Raw genomic sequence first — 24,390 nt, forward strand, 5'->3', positions numbered from 1 at the left:
GACCTTAAATCCCTGGTTCCCCTGGCTGGATATTTACCCCCATATAGCACCTTTCTTTTGGGATCTCACTGCGTTTCTCATCCCAAACATCAGGAGCTCATTGAGCTCATAACACCTTATCCCTGATGCTCAGAGGTGGTGTGCAACACTCCCCCCTCCAGCCTCATACACGTTACCTTACTCTCCACCACGGAGATGAGGATCTGCTCCATGATGCTGCTGGTTGCGGGGACAGAGGTCTGGATGTGGCCGATGACAATGCCAATGGCCACACGGGACAGCTCGTAGCTGAGGTGGGTGTTCCTGCGCACCAGCTCGATCAGTTCGGCACCAATTGTCTTGGGCACGGAGGCCACCAGGCCACTGGGCTCTGCTGGCAGCGACTCCACCCCAGCTGCCTTCTTATCCTCCAGGCAGAGGTTGCTGAAGGCATCCAGGCTTGCAGGGGGAGGCGGGGCAGTTTTCTTTACCTGAGAAGTCTTCTCCCCATCCACATTGTGGGACCTCTGGGTACCCCCTTCAGCTGGCGGTGCTGGGGCAACCCTCTTGGACTGGGGAGATTTGCTGGTATCCTTTGGGGAAGTCCCATAACGGGAATGGGTCACAGAGCCGCTGTCCAAATTGCGCGTGATCGTGGTGTGGACACTCCGGCTCGGGACAGGGGGTGGGGTGTTGGCAGGACTGGAGGTGGCTGTTGGGACAGCGGTCTCAGATACAGAAGAAGCAGTGTACAGGGTATCCAGGGATGTCGTGCTTATAGAGGAGGCACTAGAAGCTGACCCAGGAATAATTTCAACAGCATCTGAAAGGGAACAATTAAACATGCCTTAGCAACAGCATCAAAGGAAAAGAGAAAAAACCCAAATTGTTACAGCACAGTCCATTAAAAGGCTCATTGTGCATTCGACCAGAGCAGTTTAACTCCTCTTCCTGCCTCACTTATCTCAAAGCAAAATTGTACCAGTTCTCTCTGGAGCATTCCCACACAATCACCTCTTTAGAAAGGGGAAAGCTACTCTGCTGAGATGAATACCCTTCAAAGGGGTTAGTGTTTTACACAGGGGAAGGGAGGGAGAGACGGACAGAACTAAGGGACAGAAAACTATTTTCCCCCTGGGTTAGGCTTTTTCTGCATTAAGGATGTAAGCCCTCACTTTTGAAAGATGGCGCCTCAGAATTGCAAGACACAGAAGGCTTCACACACAAGCCTGCACCTCCCTCTTGCACAGACCTCACACTTAGCACTGACAGTGGAGGAAACACTTGACTGACAACCTCTTTAGTCCCTCCCTTTCAGCACTCTCCAACATTTGATCACGAGCCCTGCTAGCACCCACTGATTTCACTAGCCTCCACACTATCTGCTCTACTGTATTTCTCTCCCCACTTCTAGTTTTGACTAGCTCTAGAAGTGGGAGTCCCACCTTCCAAGGGAAAAAATCCACAACAAGCAAAGACATATTAAGATTTTTTTTCCTTTAACCTGGTCTTATATATAGTTTTGGTAAATCTTATCCATTAGTTTCTAGTGGGCAGAAATGTATCTGAGTTCTTTCCTGACTATGAAAACAATTACTTGGACAGAGGGCTAGCTGGAGCTTCCCAAGAGCAGCTGGTGTTAGAGCTGAAATAAAAGGAACTGTACCCCATGGGCACTCAGCTTTCACAGAAGGCTGTTACACACACATGCCCAAAGGAAGGAGCAGTGGGACTGATGTGAAATGCCTTTGCTGCCCTTCTGCAACGCCAACCCTTCCTGCTCCATCAGTGCTTGGAGGCCTCCACTAGTCCATCCACCACTCCTCCCAAAGTAAACACCACCTAGGCAGAAAATTGGGCCCTTCACTCCCACACAAGTTCAGCATCCTCCTTTTTCCTCCTTCTCACAGAGGATCGTTTGTGACTCATAGCTCCCCCTATGCTTCATTAAATAATGAGTTGAAGGAAACTGACCTTTGCAAACTCTCACTACTCCAGTGAAAAATGGCTCAATACCATTAAGTACCATTAAGGAAGCTGGTGCCAGTCCCAGGTCTCAATTACCTGCAAGTCAATAGCTCTGCCCTGCTCCACACAAGGCAGGGCTGCCCACACGAGTGGGCTTGAAATGGGCTGAGTGTCAGCAATGGCATCACTGTCACAGCACAGCAGAGCACTTGGGCAAGCTGGCAGCAAGTCAGAAGGATAAGCACTACTCTGTCAGCCCAACCACACTGAAGATGGAGAAGCTCCAGCCCTGACCCCATGGTCCTGCTCTCAGGTGTTTCTCACTAGCTGCTCCTCTGCCTGTGGGCAGCACATAGGCAAATGTGTCCCTGGTATTATTACTGCTCCTTATAGGCACCAGACACTGAGATAATGGAAATCCAACCACTGTACAAAGAAAGTGCTCAACAGATTGGGAGTCAAAAACAAGACTTGAGACTGCATTAAAAGCCAGGGAGTTCCCTGGTGAAGGGACTCCACTGCACCCCACGGGAACGCTCCCTCTGCCTTGTTGGGAGACAGCCATGGTGTCTGTGGGAGAAAAAGGATCTTAAACCACTGACTTAGTGCACTAGCCAGACTAGCCACATGAGCAGGTAGAGAGTTGCTCCTTGGAGAGCCACAGGCACAAAAGGAGCAGGGAGATATGCTGGAACTCATCCACAAGCTGCTCAGACCCTCCCAAAACAGAACAGGCTTGAAGGAGCACTGGTCACCAGCTCAGGACCACTAGCATTAAAACCCATAGGAATCAGGCTGTATACATTTTACAGATATATTTGTAAGGATATAAACCATATCAGAATTTGGGGAATGGATAAGGATGCTCATCTAAGCACAAAGCAGAAGCATTCAGGCCTCGTGGCTGTTACATCACCCAGTGTCTGCTTCATGTCCAAGACCTGGAGAGCAGCTTGTCCTTACTTTTAATGGGAGCAGCAATTTGTGTGTTCTTGCGCTTCTCTGGAGGTGGGGGGGTGACAGGAGCAGCACGACGAGCCTGTGGTGGGATCTGTAAGGAAAGATTTCAGAGCAATCAAAGGAGGTTGACAATAAAGATATTCTCTTTATGAAGACTTCTTTCTCACATGCATGTGTAGATTTGTCCTTACATCTCTCTTGTCATTTGGGGCAGTTTTCTCAGGAGGACAGATGCTAATGGGCAGCCTCCTAGAAGAACAAAGCAGGACTCAAACTGACTTCATCCCCTCCCTGTGACAGGCGAAGCAGCCCTTGTTTAATTGCTGTGTTCAGAAGCACATGGCACATATGTCGTGTAGACCTGTCAAGCATTTACTCCTCCTTTATTCCAAATGCAATCCCACACACTTACCATGTCTCTACATTACTCTCAATAGCTCCACAGAGGCTGCAGAGTGTGTATTTACACACTCTTCTGGAGAGATCCATTACATCAGCTACAAATACCCTTGCAGAAAGACAAAGTCAAGGACTGGAAACATGTAAATGCCTTTTCCATGCTTTCAAAGCTATTTCTGCTCATGCAGGGAGAAAATAGGGTTTGACCCTCTGTGCAATACTATGCTACCTATAGCAAGACTCACTGGGAAAAGCTTTGCCAGAGAGTTACACTAACTCTCCACATCTGGGGTTTCTTGTGCAAGCCTCTTCTTCTAGGATTGCCAAGCCAGCAGTGTAGAAGTCCCAGACCCAGACCCTACACTCATCTTTTCCTGTCAGATCTAAACACCATGATCAGCAATATCACATTCACCCACAGTTACTCCAGTGAGGTGCAGCCTCAGAGTTAACCTCTAATCAGTAGGGCATCACTGAACACAGCAGCCAAGCAAGGTGGGAGCACATTGCATCAATACACAGTCCCCACAGCCCAGCAGCTCAGGGCCAGGAGACTCTGCTTGGGACCTCTCAGGACTGCTTGGATTCAGAGCCTGCTGCCTCAAATGTGCCTCTGCTTTTATGGGATACTGCAATCACTGTCTGTGGACAAACCTCCTAGGGGAGAACAGGAAAAGAAAGGAGGTGATGGTCTGAATGCCTTGGCTAACCCAGCTTTCAACCATTTGGAATCTACAATGACATTCAGTCCATCACAAGTGAAAATTTTCCAGGTTTGTTTAGCCCTGGAAGAGAAGTTTTTCTGTGCCCTGTCCTTGCTGAATAGACCTATATAAACACCACAGAGGGCACAGAGCTCTGCCACCCCAGAGTGAAAATCTGAGACAGGCCCCTGAAGGGTCTCTATTTTACGTTAGCTCAGAAGAAGGAGAATGAAAAATGTATTTTTTTCCCCCAGATCCAGGAAGGGCAAAAACTTTATCTGAAATGGGAGCAAAGATATTCCTATAAATAAAACACCTTCAAAAGCCACCTCAAATATTCAAGACTCTATGCCAAAAGCTGACAGTGTGCTCACAGCCCATGTCTAGATCCACTAGACAAATGAAGACAGCAGTTTGCACAAAGACTTTTAAAAAAGGATCCCTTAGTCCCTTTCCCACCCAACACCAAATACATCCAACCTTATACCATGTCATATAAAAAGTCACTTTACGAGTGCCTTCAGCCGGTGAATTAGCACGAGACACTGCTGCAGACTCCCTGCCTGCACACTCGGCTCTTGTCAATCCACCCCACATTGTTCTCTGGATGGAATGCTATCCAATACTTGCATACAGCTTCAAAAATTATCTGTGTTGGTCCAAAAAGAGACTGCACAGCTGAGAGAGGTCAAGCAGATCAGGAGGGGTCTCTGCATTGCCATGGTTGGCAGACTGGCCCCAAATCCAGAAAGCTCAGCTGTGCTAAAAGCAGAGCCCTGTCTGCAGAGTGCTGGAGCTGACAGCACGAGTCAGAGCTGCTTGGCATGGCACAGCCACCATTACTGAGGCAGTGGGATTTAGCAGACAGGCAGGCTCAGAGCTTAGTGCAGATGCATGACATTGTTTGGAGATAGCGAGGGTTGGGTCATTCTGGAGTATTTCCATGGCTTCCAAATTTACCACACAAGTTTAACAATTATTACAAGATAGTGCTTAAATTATTAGATGTACAGACAATGCTAGCTCAGCTCCTGCCAGTTTAGACAGCCACAACACCACAGTACAAGTGGCTGTGAGAAAAACATGAAGCATCATAGGAATTTCCCTGTGCTTGCCCAAGCCACGTGACCAGGAGCTGTAACTGATGGCCATCCCCTCCCTCCACCCCACAGCCTAGTCACTACTTGGGCCAACAGGAGGATGTACAACACCAAAACCCCCATAGGGAAACCCTCCTCCTCTGTGCAGCTCCATGCACAAAGTGACCATGCAGGAGTTCTTGAAGTTCAGATCCCACCTGTCCAGAGGGAAAAAGATGAGGGACTTTACCAAAGGTTTTAAGAGAAGCAACTGCTGTGTTGAAACTCTCCCTTTCACGAGGCCTCTATTAGGGCACTGTGAACTTCCTCAAATGCACAGATTATACACATCTGCTGCCTGTCCTTTACCCTTTTGCAAGGACTGATAGCAGGCTGTGCTCCCTGCACTGCTCGAAGACAAGAGCTGACTTTACCACAACACTCCCATTCCCTTCACAGCCAAGCAGGCAGAGAACATCACCACTCTGACTCCTGGGAACAATGTTATTATACTAGTACCCTTAAACAAAGTAAGACAACAATAAACCAAATTAACAATCGCCCACCCACCACCTCCTCCGGGAAAACTCTGCCAAGCCAGACACACTGGTCTGTAGCAAAGGTTTCTGGAGATGAGCATCACAAACTCACTGAGCATGCACAAATGCAGCAGACTAAAATACTCCAAGAGCCCAACCTCCACCCTTGGCAGCTGGTATGGCAGCAGCCCCAGCCTCCCACCTTATGCTGGCTGTGGAGGAGCTGAAGCCTCAGCTGAGCCCTCACCAACTACTGCAGCCAGTTCAGTCCTGGGAGCAAAACCACTGAAGGGAAACTTCAAATTTTGCTTAGGTTTTCAGATGCAAACAGTAAATGCACTTGGAAATCCCAAGCAATGAAAAGCACATGCCAAGACCTCTGCTCCTCTGGAGCTAGTGAGAAAGTTTAGATTTCAGTAGGTCTCCTCTTAGGCTACTGCATAACCAGTGGAAGAAAGCAATGCTGCTTCCTCCACTTTGTATTTTCAAAGCACTCAGGAAATCCACCAAGCTGTTAAAATCTCAAGGAGCCCTTTCAGCACAGGGCTAAGCTGGAAGCTCTTCAACTGCATCCTCAGTGCCACCCAGACAGAAACAGTTCTTTGTCAGCCAAGGAAATTCGTCTTCCTCCTTTTTGGCAAGCCACCAAACCACAGACCAGATAAAGACAGGGAATCAGCATGGAGAATGGGCTGTAAGGTGCCCCATTTGCTTAGCCCATAATGTACAGGCTTGAGAATGGAGCTAGTTGGACTGCCAAAGAACAGAAATGAATACTGAGGAGAAAAATGGGGTTTGTAGCAATTGCTGTGTTCAGCCAGAGTGAGCCAGAGCTACCGTTCATCTCCCCTAACTCACAGTTCTTCAAGTGTAAAACAAGCCTCATCTGCTAGGGGTGACAGCAGATCAGTGCTTTATAAACACAATACCACCAAACATTCAGCCCAGAGAGATGAAGAAAAATTACAGTGCATGTGTTCATCTGTAGGAGGAATGAAATGCTCATCCTTGCTTGGCGCCTTTGGCCCTAACATCCAGCTACACCTACACAGGGAAATCTGGCACATCATTCTTCCCTAACAGCCACAGCCCCATCCTGGGCTGCTACTTTGAAGCCTCACTGACGCCACACTGTAACCTTGGAACTGCATGTCACTAAGATAAAAAAAGATCTGCTTTAAGTCTTATTTCCTGCAATTTGCCTTTAATTCATCATGATAAGCAACCTTCAGACAAAGCAGGATCTTTGGGGTTTTTTTGGCTTTTTGCTTTGTTTTGAGTAGTATAAATAGGCAGCCACAGCAGATAAAATGCTTAAGGACCAACGATCTTGTGCAGACATAACAAGGGGGAAATGAAACAGTGCTGAGTGCTTGGAGGGAGCTCTACTGTTCATGTCAAAACTGCTTTTCAAAGCATTCTCCAGGGAACCTGCAACTCTTTTAGAAAGTTGCCAGGAAATAGTCACACAGCATGGAGTGGATTTCACATGTTACCATAAAACCATGGACCCTCAAGGATTCCAAAAAGCATGACAAGTGAAAATGGCAGAGGGACTGTTCCAGATTTCTTAGACACTAACACTTTACACTGCAGTAATCCCAGGTCAGCAGCACAAACACCTGATTTGTAACTTCAGCTGCAAATGCATTTTATTCACCAGGAAAAGAAACATCACACTACCAAAGGAGGAACCTAGCAAGTGTCCAGCCACTGTTACCTGATAGAGACCTTCATCCTCCCCCTCGAACTCGGTGTTGGGAAGGCTGTGGTGCCGCTCGTACCCAGTCCGGCACACCCCGTTGGGCTGCCGGGACACATCCAGGTGGTGATCGCTGGAGGACTGAGTCATCACGGTCCCCTGCGGGGTGGGAGAGTGGCTTTTACGGGACACAGTCTCCTTCCGGTGATGGATCAGTTTTCTGAAATGGAATGATGACATCAGGAAGGGCAAAGCTCAAGGGAGTGACCATGCTGCAACATTTAAATTATTTTTAATGATTTATTGCATTTGGGTTATATATACCAGAATGGACTACATTACTCTGAACACCAGCTCCAGTTTCATTAACAACTAAGGAAGCACTTCTGGGGGAGGAAGGAAGAGGCTTTGCAAAAGCCCATAATTTATTCATCAGTTCACTGGAGAAAAATGCCTCTTCCTCGGGGGAGAGTCACATATTGCATTGCAAGCTTCAGAAATTGCCTGTACTTCAGAATTGCTGTTCAACAGAGATTAAACCAGCATGCCTCAGCACAGAGTCTGAGGTGTCAGAGAAAACAAAAATTCTCCTCACAAGCAATTATTTGAGAATGTATTAAAGACCTTGGGTCACATGCCAAAAACCTTAACAATTCCTGGCTGGTAAAGCAGAGAAAATGCAGCCAGAAAGGTTAGGGATTTCTCTTCCAAGCCTACAGTGTGGCTGAGAATCTCCCTTCTTGGCATGCACAGAGATAGAGGAGCAAGGCCAAAGCTCTACTTTGCTGGACACGGTTGTCAGGAGGAGCAGCAGCAGCTCAAACACTGGCAAGTTCTCTGAGTGCAGCAGCACTTTGCAGCACAGGAGCTCAAACCAACAAAATCCAACATCCCCCAAGGACAGAATGACACTGTGACCACCCTCCATCTGCCAGCTCTCCCAGATGCCCGTCATACTTACTGGAGGACATCTCTCTGCTCCAGGTTGTATTTCCCCCCATTCTTCATGGCTGCATTGTGCACAGCCTCAATGGCACGGTCAATGGACTGGAGAACCACATCCTGCTCCAGCACCTGAAAAACAACATCCAACATGTTACTGTGCCCTTCAGCTGAGGTTCTTTTGCACCAGAGCTTATGGCACAGTGAACTCCCAGAGTTTATGTTTAAGCATAAACTTGTTACAAGCACCAAAGTCCCTACAGGGAGAGCAGAGGCAAAGCTTCAGGACCATGCAGCAGCCTTGAACATTTAGCCTGCTGCAGGGAGGTTTTCAGATCCCACTGCAAAGCCAAGTTTATCCCAAGCCAAATTATTCCTGCTCTTGCTGCCTTCCTGTGGAGCAAATTCACAACTGTGAATGTGACAGTTGAAATCTGGTGGTCTCCAAAGTCTATTGGCTCTGAATGATTTTTTTTTTTCCAGGCATGGTGACTCCACCACCTCCCCAGGCAGACCATTCCAGTACTTTATCACCCTTTCTGTAAAAATCTTTTTCCTAACATCCAACCTGTATTTCTCTTGGCACAGCCTGAGACTGTGTCCTCTCATTCTGTCAGTTGCTGCCCGGAGAAAGAGACCAACCCCACCTGAGCACAGCCACCTTTCAGGGAGTTGTAGAGTGTGATAAGGTCACACCTGAGTCTCCTTTTCTCCAGGCTGAACAACCCCAGCTCCCTCACTTGTTCACCAGCCTTGTTGCCCTCTGGACACGCTCAAGCGTCTCAACATCCTTCCCAAACTGAGGGGCCCAGAACAAGGTGCAGCCTCACCAGTGCCAAGTACAGGGAAAGAATGACCTCCCTGCTCCTGCTGGCCACACTATTCCTGACACAGGCCAGGATGGCTTCTTGGCCAGCAGGGCACACTGCTGCCTCATGTTCAGTCAGCTGTTGACCAGTACCCCCAGGTCCTTTTCTGCCTGAGCACTGTCCAGCCATGCCGTCCCCAGCCTATAACCTTGCAGGAGGTTATTGTGGTAAAAATGCAGGACCCAGTACTTGGACTTATTAAATCTCCACCCAAGCTGTCACAGCAACATTTATTCCTCCTGCCAGCTGGTTTAGTACTTGTTACTGCAGTTAAAATACACAGCAGCCTTGAAAGAAGAAACACCAAAGATACCTCTCCCTGGGCTCCCAGCGGAGGCTGCAAGGGGAACAGGAAGATAAAGCAGGTTTCTACACTTGTGACAGTCTAAAAGGCTTTGTTTATCAATAGTTGATATGCCTTCAGGAGAAAAGACCTTTACAGGACTAAGGCAAAAGGCAAAGGACACACTACTGAGTCTCTGAGCCACAGGTCTCCCATAAGCTGCCACTGGTACCAGCACCATCCGTTCAGTCCTGCTGCTCCAGCCTCAGCCCATGCACATGGGGAGGAGGGGAATGCTCAGACTCCAGTGCCCACTGCAGCTGTTTGAACACTAAATCCCTCTTTCACTTGCTTTGGCCCCCCCTCGGCGCATCAGAGCAACTATTTATCCAGCCAAGCAGCAGCTGGATTCTCATCAAGGATGCCCCTTAATTGGCCTTAGGGGGCTGCAGAGCACAGAAGGGAAGTCCTCCCCACCAGGGCCAAAAGTGCCTGCCTCCATAACACTGGCATGCAGTTTCCTGATAACATGCTATGTATTATTTATATCGTGGTTAATTGCTTAAGCAAATGTGAATTAACAACTACCACAGACTGTGGGGAATAAAACAAGGTGTGGATGAGATGAGAGACCTCTTCTGCAATACTCAGCTTTGAAAAATTTAGGAGGGCTTTTTTTTTTTTTTTTTTTGTTGGTTTGTTTTCCCAAGAAAGATAGTTAGGGAAGAAAGCAATTGGGGAAAACTTTAAAAATAAAACCAAATCTGTTAAAGTATCAGGTCAAGAACAAAACCAATACTCAGAATTCAACTTTGGGATGAAGCCTCCAAGCAGCCCCATGTGGCCTAGGGATATGGCCTAGTGAGCATTTCATCACCTCTAACCACAGAACTAAGGAAACGGAGCAAAGTGTATTTGAATTCATTCCAAGGAGGGTTGGAAGGAACAGCAAGTTATTTCAGTGAATTCACCTCATTTTCTGAAAAGATAAGAGAAAATTACAGCAAGCTGCATGCTCTCTCTGGGAAAGGGGAGCAGTGCAGAAGTCTCCAGCACTGCTGTCTCCAGGGGAACGTCAGTGTTGCTCTGAGTGCCACAGACCCCTGCCCTCTGCACTCCCATATGAGTCCCCACCCAGTCCCATCCTCCGCAGTCTTCCACACTTTCACCCACATGGGTTTAAACCCTTTCTCAGTCTGATCATCCCAAGGAAGACAGTGGTACAGAGCACTGAATCCTACTGAACAGCTCAGCATCTCTGCCCTCTTCCAGGGAGCACATCAGTGCAGTCCACAGGAATCCATCCACAGGCTGAAATCATAGAAGGGTTTGGGTTGGAAGGGATCTTTTAAATCTTCTAGTTCCAACCCCCTACCATGAGTAGGAATGTCACTCACTAGACCAGATTTCCCAGGGTCCTGTCCAACCTGGCCTTAAACACTTCCAGGGATGGGGCATCCACAGTTTCTCTGGGCAACCTCTTCCAGAGCCTCACCACTCTCCAGTTAAGGAATTTCCCCCTAATATCCAATGTAATCCTTGCCTCTTACAGTTTAAAACTGTATCCCCTTGTCTTAGCACTACCTGCCAATGTAAAAATCATTGTCCATCTTTTTATAAGCTCCCTTTAAGTACTGGAGGCAAGGAGGTTTCCCTAATGCCTTCTCCAGGCTGAACAATACCACTCAGCCTGCCTCCACAGGAGAGGCTCCTTGCTGTGCAATGCCATTTACTATGGAGAGGGTGCTTTCTTTCTGATAAAACACAGCATTTTCACACTAATGCAGCAGTGCTGTGACAACTGGCTTTTAACTGCTGTGCCCTTTCTTTTTGTTTCTGTTCCCAGACTTCTATTAACAAGGCCCTGTCAAAGGGCTGGAATAAAAAAGCAGCATTAACTTGCTACTTGCACTTTATGACATTGTTGATGCTGCTCATAAACCATCTCCCTTGCTCAGCTGAGTTGGGAGGGTGCATGTTGGGTGAGGGGGGAAATGGCAGGGTCTTCAGCACAGGAGCTGCCTCGCATTCTGGGTTTGTAGGACACCCACCATCAGGGATCCCTTGCATCATAGTCATAAAGTTAAAAAATAAATGTCAGTATCCTGCATAGATCATGTGATTCAAAGGATCTGCACACTCCTCAGGTTAACCAAAATGGCACTGCTTTGTTTAAAGGGGGATGGATGAAAAAGCACATTGCAGTTGAAATGAGCACAGGCTGCAAGGGGCAAAAGTCTGGTTTGCCAAGGTCTCACCTATGATCTCCTCCTCCCTAGGACTTGAGGGATTATGTGCTCACAGCAATTCTGGGCAGTGCCTCGCTTTTCCCCCCGTGCAATCTAGGGAGATCAGTCACTCTGCAGGACAGGGGAATCCTGCTTGTATGCAGTACCCATTGCTGAGGATGCTGGCAGCTGGGACACAGGCAGGCAGGGGTCCTCACACATTCACAGGCAGCCCTGGCCACACACGGCTCTACAGCCTGCAAAGGAGAGGCCACAAAGTGGCAGCAAGAGCAGAGCCCTGGAGTGAAGGCAGGGCTGGGTGCTCCAAAGTCCTGCAGAGTCCTGTGCTGCAGTCCTGCCCCATCCTATGCTCTGGGCTACAGAGATGAAACCCTATTCATAAGCTAAGGCTCACATGGAAGCAAGGGAATGCATGAAAAGGGCATTGCTGTACAGAGGGTTGTCAGAGGAGACGTACCAAGCAAAGCCCAGGAATTCAGCTGGATTTACTGAGACTGCACGGTGGGGGTTGGCAGAGTCCTGAGCAACCACTGCAGCATGCAAGCTGTTAACTGTGTCCTTCACCAGTTTACTGGCTTGCCAGGCACAGCCACAGCCATGCCAGCCACTCTGGGAAGGCAGAAAAGGTGGCAGGGACAGGGCAGGAACATGGCTGTGACAGGGCAGCGATAGCAGTGGAAAGCACTGGCCCTCACAGGGTGAGCACAGGAGTCTCCTTGGCCAGCGTGGAGTGATGGTGCCCAGGCCATCACAAAGAGGCACCAACCTTCTGCCCGACATACCAAGAAGATCACGGGGTATTTGCTGAAGTATTGATAACACATTCCCACCAGTGCTTCACCCCAGAAAGGAGTGGCTGCCATCCCCTCTATCAGATATTTCTGGTTTAATCAAACAACGCTGCAGCAGAGAAATGCTGGGCTCTCTATGCAGCCTGTCTCCAGCAGCCTGGCGACAGCCAGCAGCAGGGGAAGAGCAGAGAAGTGACCCTTGGTGATCACAGGCCATACTGGCTATGGGCACTGTATCAGAGAACCAGGGCTACCACCAGCACCCCACAGGCCAGCTGCTCTGCAAGGAACATGGTACTGCTCAATTAGAGCCACGACTGTCAGCCAGGAAACTGAATTTCTTCCTTCATAGTCTGGTGTAGGAGAATCACAGAAGCATTAATAAATCATTATTTCCTCACTCCTTGCTAATAACAGAAGCAAACAAAGGATATCCCCAGAGCCTGCTGCCAATTTCCTCCCCACATGATGAGGACAGTCTTAGACCTCAGCACTGCCTTGGGGTGCTTTGCACATCCCAGGGTGGTTGGGGAAGATGTCTTTCCCAGGGCCAAAGACAAGCTTTTAAGAAGTACCCTTCCAGAATGTCTTGTGAGTGCCTAAAGCACGGCCAGCACAGGCATGGCCCTGCAGAGACAGAAATGCATCTATCCCTGTGCCTCACACTGCTCTCATCCTCACTGCCCCAGGAGCAGTCTCCCCAAAAAGAGCATACCTGCACAGGATGTGTCGCACAGGCTGGTGAGAAACCCAAGCAATTCAGAAGACACTACAGGTGTCCTTGTTGTACAGGCAGCACACCCTCCTCTCCTGCCCTCCCCAAGCTATCAAAAATGTTGTCCCCTCTCTCTTTGTTTGTAATCTTTTCACGTGTACTACTGGTGTTGTTTAAATGCATTCACATAGAAGAACTTGCTCAACAGTCTAGAATAATCATACCTTTCAGAAAAGCATTTTCTAGACAAACAGGCTGACAGCTGCATCAGCTCAGACAGGCTGAGCCACTCTTTGTGCACAAGGCTCCCACATTTATGAAAGTGGCCCATTAACTTATGGCAGCCTTTTCTTTGCCTCCACAGGGGGCTGATCCAAGAAAACATAGATTTTTTTTTTTTTCTCCTCCTACCCCCCCATTCATTAGAGATCAAGGGCATTTACTCTTCTGCATGTGCAGGAATCGGTGCCCTCATGCCTGCAGCTGCCTCTGCAGCCAGAGCGGTGCCCAGGCAGGGCTGCTCATCTTCACCCTCATCTCATTGCCCCAGCTTTCACAACATGACAACAAAGGACAGACAAAGTTTTGTCTCTAGTGACAGCTCAGTTTTCATGCAGCTGCACTGACACGGACCACTGGTGAAATTAGTATATTTATCCTGCTGGCATACACAGGCACAGGCTGGTTCTTTGTTACACAAATCGGAGAGGAACGCCACCTCTTAGGTCACATGCCCTTCACTCCCAGTCACCGCTAGACTGTCTGCATGTTTATTCCTTCCAGATTGAAATGATCGCGGCACCAACGTACAAAAATCAACTATCCTTTGTCTGTGGCAGAGTGATGTGCCAGATCAGAGTTCTTCCTTTGGGACCACACAGCTCAAACAAATGGGCTGAATTTTGGTTTTTTGCATTGCTGGGGAAAACTCAGCTCCTTTCCCTTCCCTTTTTGCAGCCCAAATCAGAAATTTTTAGTCCTCAGGCTGTTGGCTAAGAGAGATGCATTAACTTACTCTTGCCAGCATGAAAATATTGTGCCTTACAGCACTTAAAAGCACACAACAGAAACGCAAGTGAAACAATGGGCAACTGCCCTGGTTACTGAGCAAATAAGATGAGTAAAGCTCCAAACAAACCTGCAGCATCTCTGACTCGCTAGCGAAAAAACAAAGACATGGCTGAGCTCTCCTGACAAAGAGGCAGCCCAGAAGCAGCCCAGGAATTCCTGCTGATATGCTACAGTGCGTTTCTCACGGATCGGTGTTTTTCCACTGTGTGCTGACAGCAGCGGCTTGAGCAGACAGCCGGCACAAATGGGAAATGAAAAGAAAGGATAGCCAGGGAAAGGGCTTAAGCTGTGCAAATCACGCTAAAGCAAAAGCCAAAGCTCCTGCCAAAGAGATACACTAACTAGGGACAGTACAGGCACAAGAGGCATTCAGAACAAACAGAACCCTGAAGGCAGCAGAGGGATGCACAGCAACCAAACCTCAATCAATTTCTCTCCCAAGAGCAGGAAGCCTCGGAGTCAGGGAGAAGGGGGCAGAGATAGGCCGAGGGACAAGAGAATGCATGCAACCCAGCACTGCATGCTTGTACTTCCTGAGGTAGAAATGCTTCATCCTAAGTCTCTCCAGCCATGCTCAGACCCTGTTTACTGGCCACAATGACCAGAATCGGCCACTGATTTCTTCACCTCATAATTTTGCACTCTCCAGTAACCAGAACACATGTCTCCAGTCTAAGAGGATAAAAGCAGAGACAAATTTTTAAAATAAAACAATCAACATATATATCTTGCTGTTCCCTGCTGCCTTTATTGTTACTGCTCTCAATACTTCAGGGACTTCCCTGGTTCAGCCTGCTCCAGACAACAGAGGATCCTAAAGTGATCCTCTCTTTAGGATCACCTGTTCAACATAATTTTTGCACACAATTGTCAAGTCAAGTCAGTATCTGACACGATCAACATGTGCAGGAAAACTTACATTTCTACTGACACATACATAAATATAAAATGTATATACATACACTTGAGTTATCATCTGCACTGAAAAAGAAATAGTAGATAGCCTATGCTTTGATGAAAACTCAGGATTATGAACCAGCATGTATCAAAGTGAAAGGAAACATACTGCAGGGCAGCACTAGAAGTATACCAAGACTTTTGACATATTAGCATTTGAAGTTGAAAAAAAAGCCCAACAGAAGGAGTTTTGCCAGACTTTGTGTAGTCTTCAGTTTGGTAGCCCAAAAACTGCTACAGATGTTATTTGCTCACCGAGATTCAGCACAGCTCCAAGATCACTTGCACACAATTAGCACAGGTCTATAAAACAACCCCTGTATTAATTATGATCAAAAATGCAACTAATTTCTAAGTACCCAGAGTGTTGGGGAGAGTGCAAGGTGCTAATCTCAGCCATCTTTGTTTTGATTGAGTTGGCAAAAACATGGATGTGGGATGAAGATCCAGCCACAGAAACTCTCTTTGCAGTTAAACAGACTTGCCAAGAGCTGCCAGAACGAGGAGCAAGGTCAGAGCCCAGAGGAGAGAACAAGACTGGAAAACTCTGCAAGTCCTGGCTCTTCTTCTGGCATTCAAAGAGGAAGGCTCAGGTTCCCCCCACAATTTATTTCCATAGCAGAGATTGTAGCAAAATGCCAGAAATGTGACAGTTATATAAAACATAGGATGAAAAAATTCAAATGTCTGCCACGATCAAGAGAACTCTTTCCTTTCCTATTCACCCCTGCCTTGGAGCACATTACAGTACATGAGGATCAAGTAAGTAAAATGTCCAGGGATCAAGCAGGAAAAAATATGCAATTACGTTGTCAATTCAACTGATGCCCAAAGACAGATGCAAAAGAGCCCATATGTACATGTTAACCAAAAGGGACTTTCCTCCTGCATTCCACAGACTGGCACTGATGTAACAGCTTGCAGTTACATGTTTGAGAAAGAGGTAATAACTCGTGATTCATCTTGCACAGGAATTTATGGCTTATCAGCTTTTCTTCCCAAATCCTCCCTGTCCCATGACCAGCACTCTGGTAAGAGTCAGAAGGCAGCAAACTGGAGTTGTGATGTGCTTTGGGCATAATAACTGTGTTGCCCAAACCTAAACCCCTGGGCAAATTAAAAAGTGTCTCTTATACAGACAGAAAATGGGGAAATGCCAAATTAATCGGAGCTGCTGTCTCAGTCCCAGTGAACATAGGAAGACAGGCAGCAGACTCAAGTGTACATCCTAGGAACACTGGCCAGGCAAGAAGGAGAAGGGGCAAGGAAGGTGCACAGGTCACCATCCAAGGAAGTGCAGAGCCTGTGGGCTTGGCATGAACGATTTCAGTCTGCCAATGGAGAACAAGTGCTGCTTTCTGGTATCCACCGATGAACCTGTATGTGTATATGTACTTCATTAAAACAATTAATGAAAGAAAAGAGATTCCATCCTTAAGAGGCAACCACAGAAAAATCATCAGCTAGTTTTAGTCCTGGACAGTTGTAAATTGCACAAAATAGTAAACCAGACATGAATCCCCAGGATCTTTTGAGTAGCACCAGGAGCTGGCAGACCTGGCACAGCCTAGGCTCTTTCCTGCTAAGCTGTCACTGTGAGCTGAAAACATGTCTTGCATTACTGTGAGCAAACCTGAGAGAGGCCCTGGAAAGTTCTCCCCAAAGATCACTCTAGTCAGGAGCACTTGCTGCTGCAGGATCAATTAACAGTCTGGATAGAAAATAATTTTTCTGTGTTTTGGACTCTACATGCAGAATGAGCATTGCTTCCTCTGCCACGAAGGGACACAGCTCCCCTGCACGCTGTGGCAGGACATCTACCCCTCCCCTCCTCTACCACAGATACTTGGTGCATAAAGAGATAACCTGGCTGAAAGGCCCAACAAGGGATCATCTCTGGCTCCAAAAAAGCTCAGGCCTCAGCTAAGAATCAACATCTTAGTCTGGAGAGCAGATGTGGGAAGAGATAAAAGAAATATTTTTGACTGAGAGACACTGTTTTACAAACTATAAAAGACAGGTGAGTTATTATAGAGGCAGAAGTGTCTTACACACACCCTGACAAGCATTCAAGACTTCTCCCCAGAGTTTGGATGCAGATTCTGTGGTTACTTTCCTGGGAATTGAGAGGAAGGATCTTGATGTGTGCCCTACCAATGACTGGATGGTAAGATACATTGAATCCTAAGTTATATTATTTCTTCGGTAGCTGTAACATTAATAGGTAGCTTTAACCCCATGCTGTACATATCTACTAGTAGTCTCTTTTTGTTCTTATTCCTGTGTAGTATTAGTTTAAGTCTTATGTCTGTTAGTTTTGTGTCTATTAAATAAATAATTCACTCTATAATAGACTGAATCATGCATTATTAAATAACTTGTGAATGAGAGTGGATTTTGGGGTGCTGGCCACCTCAATAAAGCTACTGTCTGCTGCCAGAGGCCTGGGCAAAAGGCAAGGACTTATCTAAACCCCATCAATTTGTAACACACACCCAAAATAAAGAGAAAGCCAGCAGGGCAGGATCAGAACAGAACACACTAACTTATAGAGAAAACCCAGCATTTTCCTCTGTAATGAGCATTTCCCTTCCTCAAATTACTGGTGCATCCTACCTGAAACTCAACTTACCATGTTGTGTGGTCAGATCACATGTGCGACCTCCTCCAAAATAAAGTGACCCTCAGATCACCATGTGGAAAAACCTGAGCATTTTTTACCAGGAATAAAACTGCTCCAAGCAAAAACAGAATGGCTGGGTTTATGCTGCCCCCCTGTTCAAAGACAGCAGCTCCACATTCTTATGGAGCAAAATTCATTCGAAGCTGGAGGGATCATTTGCCAACAGCACTTTTACTATCATCCCTTCACAAAACTCCTAGGCACAAAAGATAAACCAAGATCCTTGAGATCTTCTCCTGCTAATGTTGTTTCAGGCCAGGGACCCAAGACAGCAAACATATTTACAAGGTCTCTCCAAAGCAGGTGCCCATATAATGTTCCCACAATATGGATCTCAGAAGCAACTTTACTTCTCTCCACAGCCCCCTCTGGGTCAAAGGAACAAAGATTTGAAACATCAGTACTGGGAAACCCCAGGATACCCAACCAGCTTCTCCCCAACATTTTCAAGCTGTACTGAACAGCTCCCACCAGTGTGGAAGAAACACATCTCCTCTTTGGTGGGGACATATTTCCCAGCATGGGAAGACCAAACAAGTCCTCCACCTATGCAGAAAAGCATGTTCAGACCCAGCAGGCTTCTTCCAGCCACTAGGATCATTCATGACTTTAGACTGGAACAAATTACTCATTCTGGGATTCAAACAATGTAACAACAAGACTCCCTGTAAAAGATAACCCTCACATGCTCATTTGCTTTCAGGTGGGCCACAGTAAAGATATGGCAAGAAGGAATATCCTCCAAAAGAGGATCCTGTGCCATGGGTTTTGGTAGCTATATATTTTAACATGTTCACAGTAGCACTATGGAACAGGGGATGTTATTCATGCTTTTGGATTATCAGTGCTATACACTAGAATTACATGAAGTTAGGTGTGCCAGTTAATTATAGCAAAGCCATTTAAAGACTGTTGAGGGTGCAGGTGTAGGGCACCAAAGGGAGGAGGTATCAGAGGGGTTGAAATACTCCATACACGTTGCACTGTCAAGAGGGAGATCATGCTAATTGGTCACAGACAAAATACCCAAGCATGCACACATCCTTGTTAGCTAAGAGCTGCTTCTGCATGCACATTTATTCTTGGTAAAGTGGATTTCTGCTGATGTTTCTGTTCCTGACTCTCACCAAATCCAGCAAGTCAATGCAATCATGCTTTATGGGGAACATGATAAAACTAAAGCTAATTCATACCCCAAAACCAATGAAGATACCACTGAGATCTGCAGCAGTGTCCTACACCGTTATATGTGTGATCATTAAAACAACAGCACAAGCTGAAATAAACCCCAGAAAATTTTGAACTAAAGATCCTGCAGTTGTTTTTGTCTGGCAGACAGCAGAACACTATTTTTCTGTGCTGCAAAACTTCAACAGACTGACAGTTTCCATTGACCTACAAAAGTAGCTTGAGAATTTCAAGTTTAGCTCTGTTTACCAAAGGAATGAGGCTAACTTGCTGTTATCTTCAGATTCAGTTCTAGAACAAATTCTGGGGTTTGTTCAGTGGGTTTTTAAAGGGTTCAACTGGATTTGCTGACATTTCACCTATAAGGAAGTAAGAGGTGAGTCACAGAAGAAAAGCAACTCATTAGTGTCCCACACTATCTTCAGGAGAAAACCAGCCTCTGCTTTAGCTGCAATTTATAATCCCATCTCCTTTTGCAGCTTAGAGTAGCACCGGCTCCTCAGAAAACACAAAGAAATGGGGACAGGAGGGGAATGTCCTCGCAAGACAGTGTGCTTCAGGCAGCAAAACAGCCATAATCCTGTTTTCCTCACTTCCTGAGGCAGTGAACAAAAAAACCTGCCTTTGTTAGACTGTTCATTTCCCATGAGCAAAAGTTGCTCCCAGCTCCCATGGCTCATTACAGGATTGATTTCTTGCATCTGCTTCTTCTCGTGCCACATTCACCTGTATCATCATCCATCTCACTCAGAGGCATCAGCGAAAGCAAACCACTGTATTTCAGGAAATCTTCCCAGCCCATACTGTGCGGGACAAATCTGCAGGAATGGAGATGGCCAGGACTCAGCTCATGTCCTGCATGCAGGTCTGGAGCTGCCGAACAGCAAGCAAAGGGTGACAGTAACTCTGAAGCTGTGTGGTTTGCACAATTCATGTGCATGTTTTCTCTCTCCTGTCCAGCAGGCAGGGGCACTGCAGCGGGCACGTGGGAGAGGAGGACGGGCGAGACAGCCGCGCTAAGCCGTGAAACCGCGCCACGCCGCAAAGCCGCCCCGTGCCCGGACGTTTTGTCACCGCAGTGCCCTGCAGTTGTGCCAAGCCACCACGCAGGTCCTGCAGAGGCTTCCTTGTCACCTGCACAGAGCCCCTATAAAAGGGGCACCCAACAATAACATTTGGCTGTCATCTCATGAACTTCAGTGTGTCCTGTCATGTGCCTGTCTCCAACATCAGCGACAATCTGGAAAGGCACAGAATTCACCGAGTTCACACAAAAAGGAATTGTCACCACATCAGATTCAGAGGCCACGGAGGCTGGCATTTGTCTGCTCAGTGCAGAGCTTCAACTTGATGTCTCTAGGCGGCCATCTGGTTTCCACAGGAGCTGCCCTGGTTCTTATTGCAGCATACAGACATTGACTGAACTCTGCTAACAAAGAGCCCTCCATCCCAAAAACATGTCCAACCACTTCCATCCCCCAGGTGCAAGTGGGTGAAAGGCTTGGTCCATCAAGGCTTTCTTCTCACCTCCAGAGAAAGAGGATGAAGCTCAGAGGCTGAGCTCAGCCTCCCAGCAAGCTCAAGGGCAGTGGAGGGGGAGCAGGCAGCAGGAACTGTGGGAGATGATATCCCAGCTACATCAGCAGCTGAGGATGTATGGCCTCAGGCACAAACCTCATGGATAAGCATTCAAAGACTTTTTCATCAAGACATCATCCCAGCAATTCCTGCCTCCTTGTGGGTGAGTGTCTATCTCTGCAGCTCTTGCCTCATCTTCTCCCTCAATCCTTTGGTTTTTGTTCAATATAATAGAAGCTTTGGATTGAGGCCTGCCGTAAGGTTTTCATACTACAAGGCACTGTCCCTACTTGTAATACAAAAAAAACCCAATAAATAATTAATAGTTATTACTTAGAAAATACCTAATCTGAATTTGAAACCTGTGATTTAGCAAGAAATGACCCACAGCCTGGAATTATCTAGCATAACAACAGCTTGATTTAAGAAAAAAAAAAAAAAACAAAACTACTCTTGAGCAGCTGAACAACGTAAAATACCAGTCTCCAGTGGCATTTCCACCAGTCTCCACTGGCATGAAAAAGTCAACACCTTGCAGACCACTTTCACACACACCACCCCAGCCTGAGCAACAAAGGGAGACAAAGCAGCACAAATCTTTCCCTTCCCCCCACCCCCAGCAGCATGACAGGAGATCCCTATTCGAAAGCACATCCCACTAGCATGAAAGCCAGCCTGAGTCAGAGGAATGGGTTCATGGCACTTGCATCAGGGTGACGCTGCCTTTTTAGCTGGTCCAGATGGACAGGAGGAAGGACACGAGCTTCACAAGAAGCAAGCAGCTTCCAAGGAGGAGTGACAACTTCTTCTAAACAACTTCAACAGGCAAGCAAATAACTAGGAAAATCAAACCCATGGACCTCCCAACCTCATTCTATAAAGCTGACAAAATCTTACTTCCCCTTCTTGCCTAAGCCTCGTGCTAAAACAGGACAAGTTTTATTTCTTTGCTCCCTTGAAAGGGAAACAAACAGCTCTGCCACACAAGCTCTGCACTGCAGGGCATGAACACAGATGATCTCACATGAAGCTGAGCCTCCTCTCCCAAGGTGGTGGGTCTTGTCTTTTGGACAACTCTATTTGCCCATTAGCACTGACAGAAGTTCCCACAGAATAGTGCTCAATATCCCTGTGGTGAGAGTGTGATGGGGGCCAAAGGGGAGCAAAGACAAACAGATGCAGTCATGAACCGTGTCCTCTGTTCCGCTTCTCACATGACAAGCTTCAAAACCCTGGTTTTAAAATCAAAGGTTTTGCCATGTGATAAGTCAAGACAAATTAGGTTTGACAAGACCCTCTTTTAAAGGTCAAAATTCGATTTGTGAGCCAGTGGCTGGGGAAGCAAAGTGATGCTCCTCCAGATGCAGGACCAGGACCCACAATTCCTGCTGCGACTCAGACCTGAAGCAATGAGGTCAATCAGGGTCCACAGAAAGAATTTCCCGTGAACTACCATTTCAAATGAGAATTTTTCCTCTAAATACAACAAGGATTTTTCAGATCCAGGTGCCAACTCAAAGAAAAAGCACATACTGGGGTCCTCCAGGAGTGCCAGCATCCACTTCCCTCTGGAGAGTGTCAGCCCTGGAAATAAGACTTCCTTCCCACTAGAAGTTGGCACCCATCACACAGCAGTCTGCACACACAGCTACAGCAACTCTGGGAGCCAGAGATCACCAGCCCTGCAGGACCAGCTGATTCCTCAATCCAACACCAAACACTTCTAGCCCTTATAGCCCCTGCAAGCCTGCACAGAAATATACTTCTTTAGTGAAATAAATTAAGTCAACTCTTACTGATATGGCCAAGATGAAAGCCTCAATTTAAGTTTTGTCTCAAAAAGAAACAAAATGCACATGCATTTTAATTTAAAAATCTCAGCACACAGAGAAGTTCTCTGTTAGAACTTGTGGCTTGAAAAATTTTGGTTATGGCAGTGGCCATGTAAAATGTTAGTATCTGTGAAGTCTAATTTTCTTGCAGACCATCCAATGCTATAATTGCATACTAAGGCTGCTTGTACTTCCCTCCTTATAAAACCCTTCTGGAATTCGTACTTCTTCCAATACCCAGGCTGACAACTCACACCCTGAATACATAACCCTGTCTAGGAACAACAAAGTTTAAATTGTTCATGAGGGAGTAAATCTGGGATGCTCTTATAAACTCTGTTTGTTTTTATGTACATCTGAAATACAAAAGGAACAGAATATAAAGGAGGTTGCTTCTGCTCCAGAACCAGAGCTCTCAACAGACAGGTTCAGCTGTTTTTCATGTTTCAACCATTGACAGATGTAAACACCCACTTTACACCGTGGGATTTGACCTCCCCCATGGGCATTAATATGCCCAAGGCTTTGCAAGGGATCTTCTTAGGTCAGACAGTGACCATGATCTAGTCTGCTTTTGTCAAAGCCTTTCCTGGTTTACAGGCTGCCCCAAGCATGGAGGTTACTCTTCTCTTCCAAGGAGAAGGACTCTTCACATTGTTTTCCCATCATCACTAACAGAGCCCATTTTTCTCCAAGGACAAGCAACATTAATTTCTCCCAGCTCTTCAGTGTCTTGCTCCCTCTGTACTTCACATAGAGCAACAATCACAAGAAAATCAATTTCCATGAACTTTCTGGTTTATTGGTTTCATATTTCTTTCAATACAAATCTTTCCTCCTTTTTTTTTTTTTTCAGTTTGTGTTTGTTTTTTCTAATAAGAGTTCACGTGATGGGATGCTGAAAATCCTCAAAGAACACACAAGAGTGGGATTGTGAGAAGTGATGCAGAAGCACAAACAGAGCAGGATGTTCCTAGTTCAAAGCTGGCAGTTCTTCCTTTTGCAATAAAAAGCTCATCATCATCCAGATGTAAACAAGGAAAGAAACCCAGCCATCTTCTCCTGATGAAAAGCATTCAAAAACCATACAGTAGGCAAAAAAAAAAAAAAAAAAAATCACAGATTTGATCAGTAAAATTGCAAGGTAACAGCGGGTGATCAAATGTGCAACACTGTGAAATGCTCATAGCCCAGCACTAGAGCAGAGGTGCAAATGGCCTGGCAGACACTATGACCCCGCAGGGAAGTTGGGAACCAATTTGTGTCTGTCTGCTCTGGGCAAGTGCCTCTTTAAAGGCTGGGAAGAAAATGGCACATTTCCTCTTTCCAATCTGCCTCCTCACCTTGCCCTTTCTCCAAAGCAAAGAGAGCTGCAGCCACATTGCTCACATGGACTCTCAGACATGTCCCTACTGCCAGATCTCTTCTGATCAAAGCAGCCTTCATTTTGTTCAGCCCTGAAACAGGCTTAGTATTCCCAGCCCAAGAGAGCCATCCATGCATCCACCAGTGTCATTCCACCCATGACACAGGAGCGGTAAGACCACACCACCAATGCTGCTCATACCTGGGTGTCCAGGCCACAAAGACAAATTTTATCTGGTATCAAAAAACCCAACTATTTTAATTGGAGTAAAAATGAGAATAATGTGTCTTCACAGCCAAGACTAAAGATCATTACCATAGCTCTACTTTAATAATTCTGGACCGTGAAAGATTGTAGATCTTCTGGCTAAAATTTCAAGTGTTTAGCTACAGTAATTAGAAATGGTTACAACTCCCTTAACTGTGTAATTTAGTCTCAAGAATAAAACTTAATCTCAAAGCACAAGCAGCTCTAACACAACAGCATCTCTGCTATGGTGAGACCCCAGAGAAAAATGCTTCATTCTTTCACTTTCT

The 24,390-nt window shown here is 46.6% G+C and overlaps 1 protein-coding gene across 1 annotated transcript in view; it reads right to left on the bottom strand.

Annotated features, from left to right (window-relative positions):
* NCKIPSD (NCK interacting protein with SH3 domain) overlaps positions 1-24,390 on the bottom strand; it is a 51,543-nt gene that overhangs the window by 21,357 nt on the left and 5,796 nt on the right. The window contains exons 2-5 of the mRNA XM_053953617.1: positions 8,292-8,404; positions 7,349-7,550; positions 2,911-2,998; positions 177-802 (exon numbers count right to left, since the gene is read on the bottom strand). Of these exons, the coding sequence (XP_053809592.1) occupies positions 177-802; positions 2,911-2,998; positions 7,349-7,550; positions 8,292-8,404 (1,029 nt within the window). The remainder of the gene's footprint in view (positions 1-176; positions 803-2,910; positions 2,999-7,348; positions 7,551-8,291; positions 8,405-24,390) is intronic.

The sequence above is a fragment of the Vidua chalybeata genome, chromosome 12, assembly GCF_026979565.1.
Source record: "Vidua chalybeata isolate OUT-0048 chromosome 12, bVidCha1 merged haplotype, whole genome shotgun sequence".
NCBI classification, from domain to species: Eukaryota; Metazoa; Chordata; class Aves; order Passeriformes; family Viduidae; genus Vidua; species Vidua chalybeata.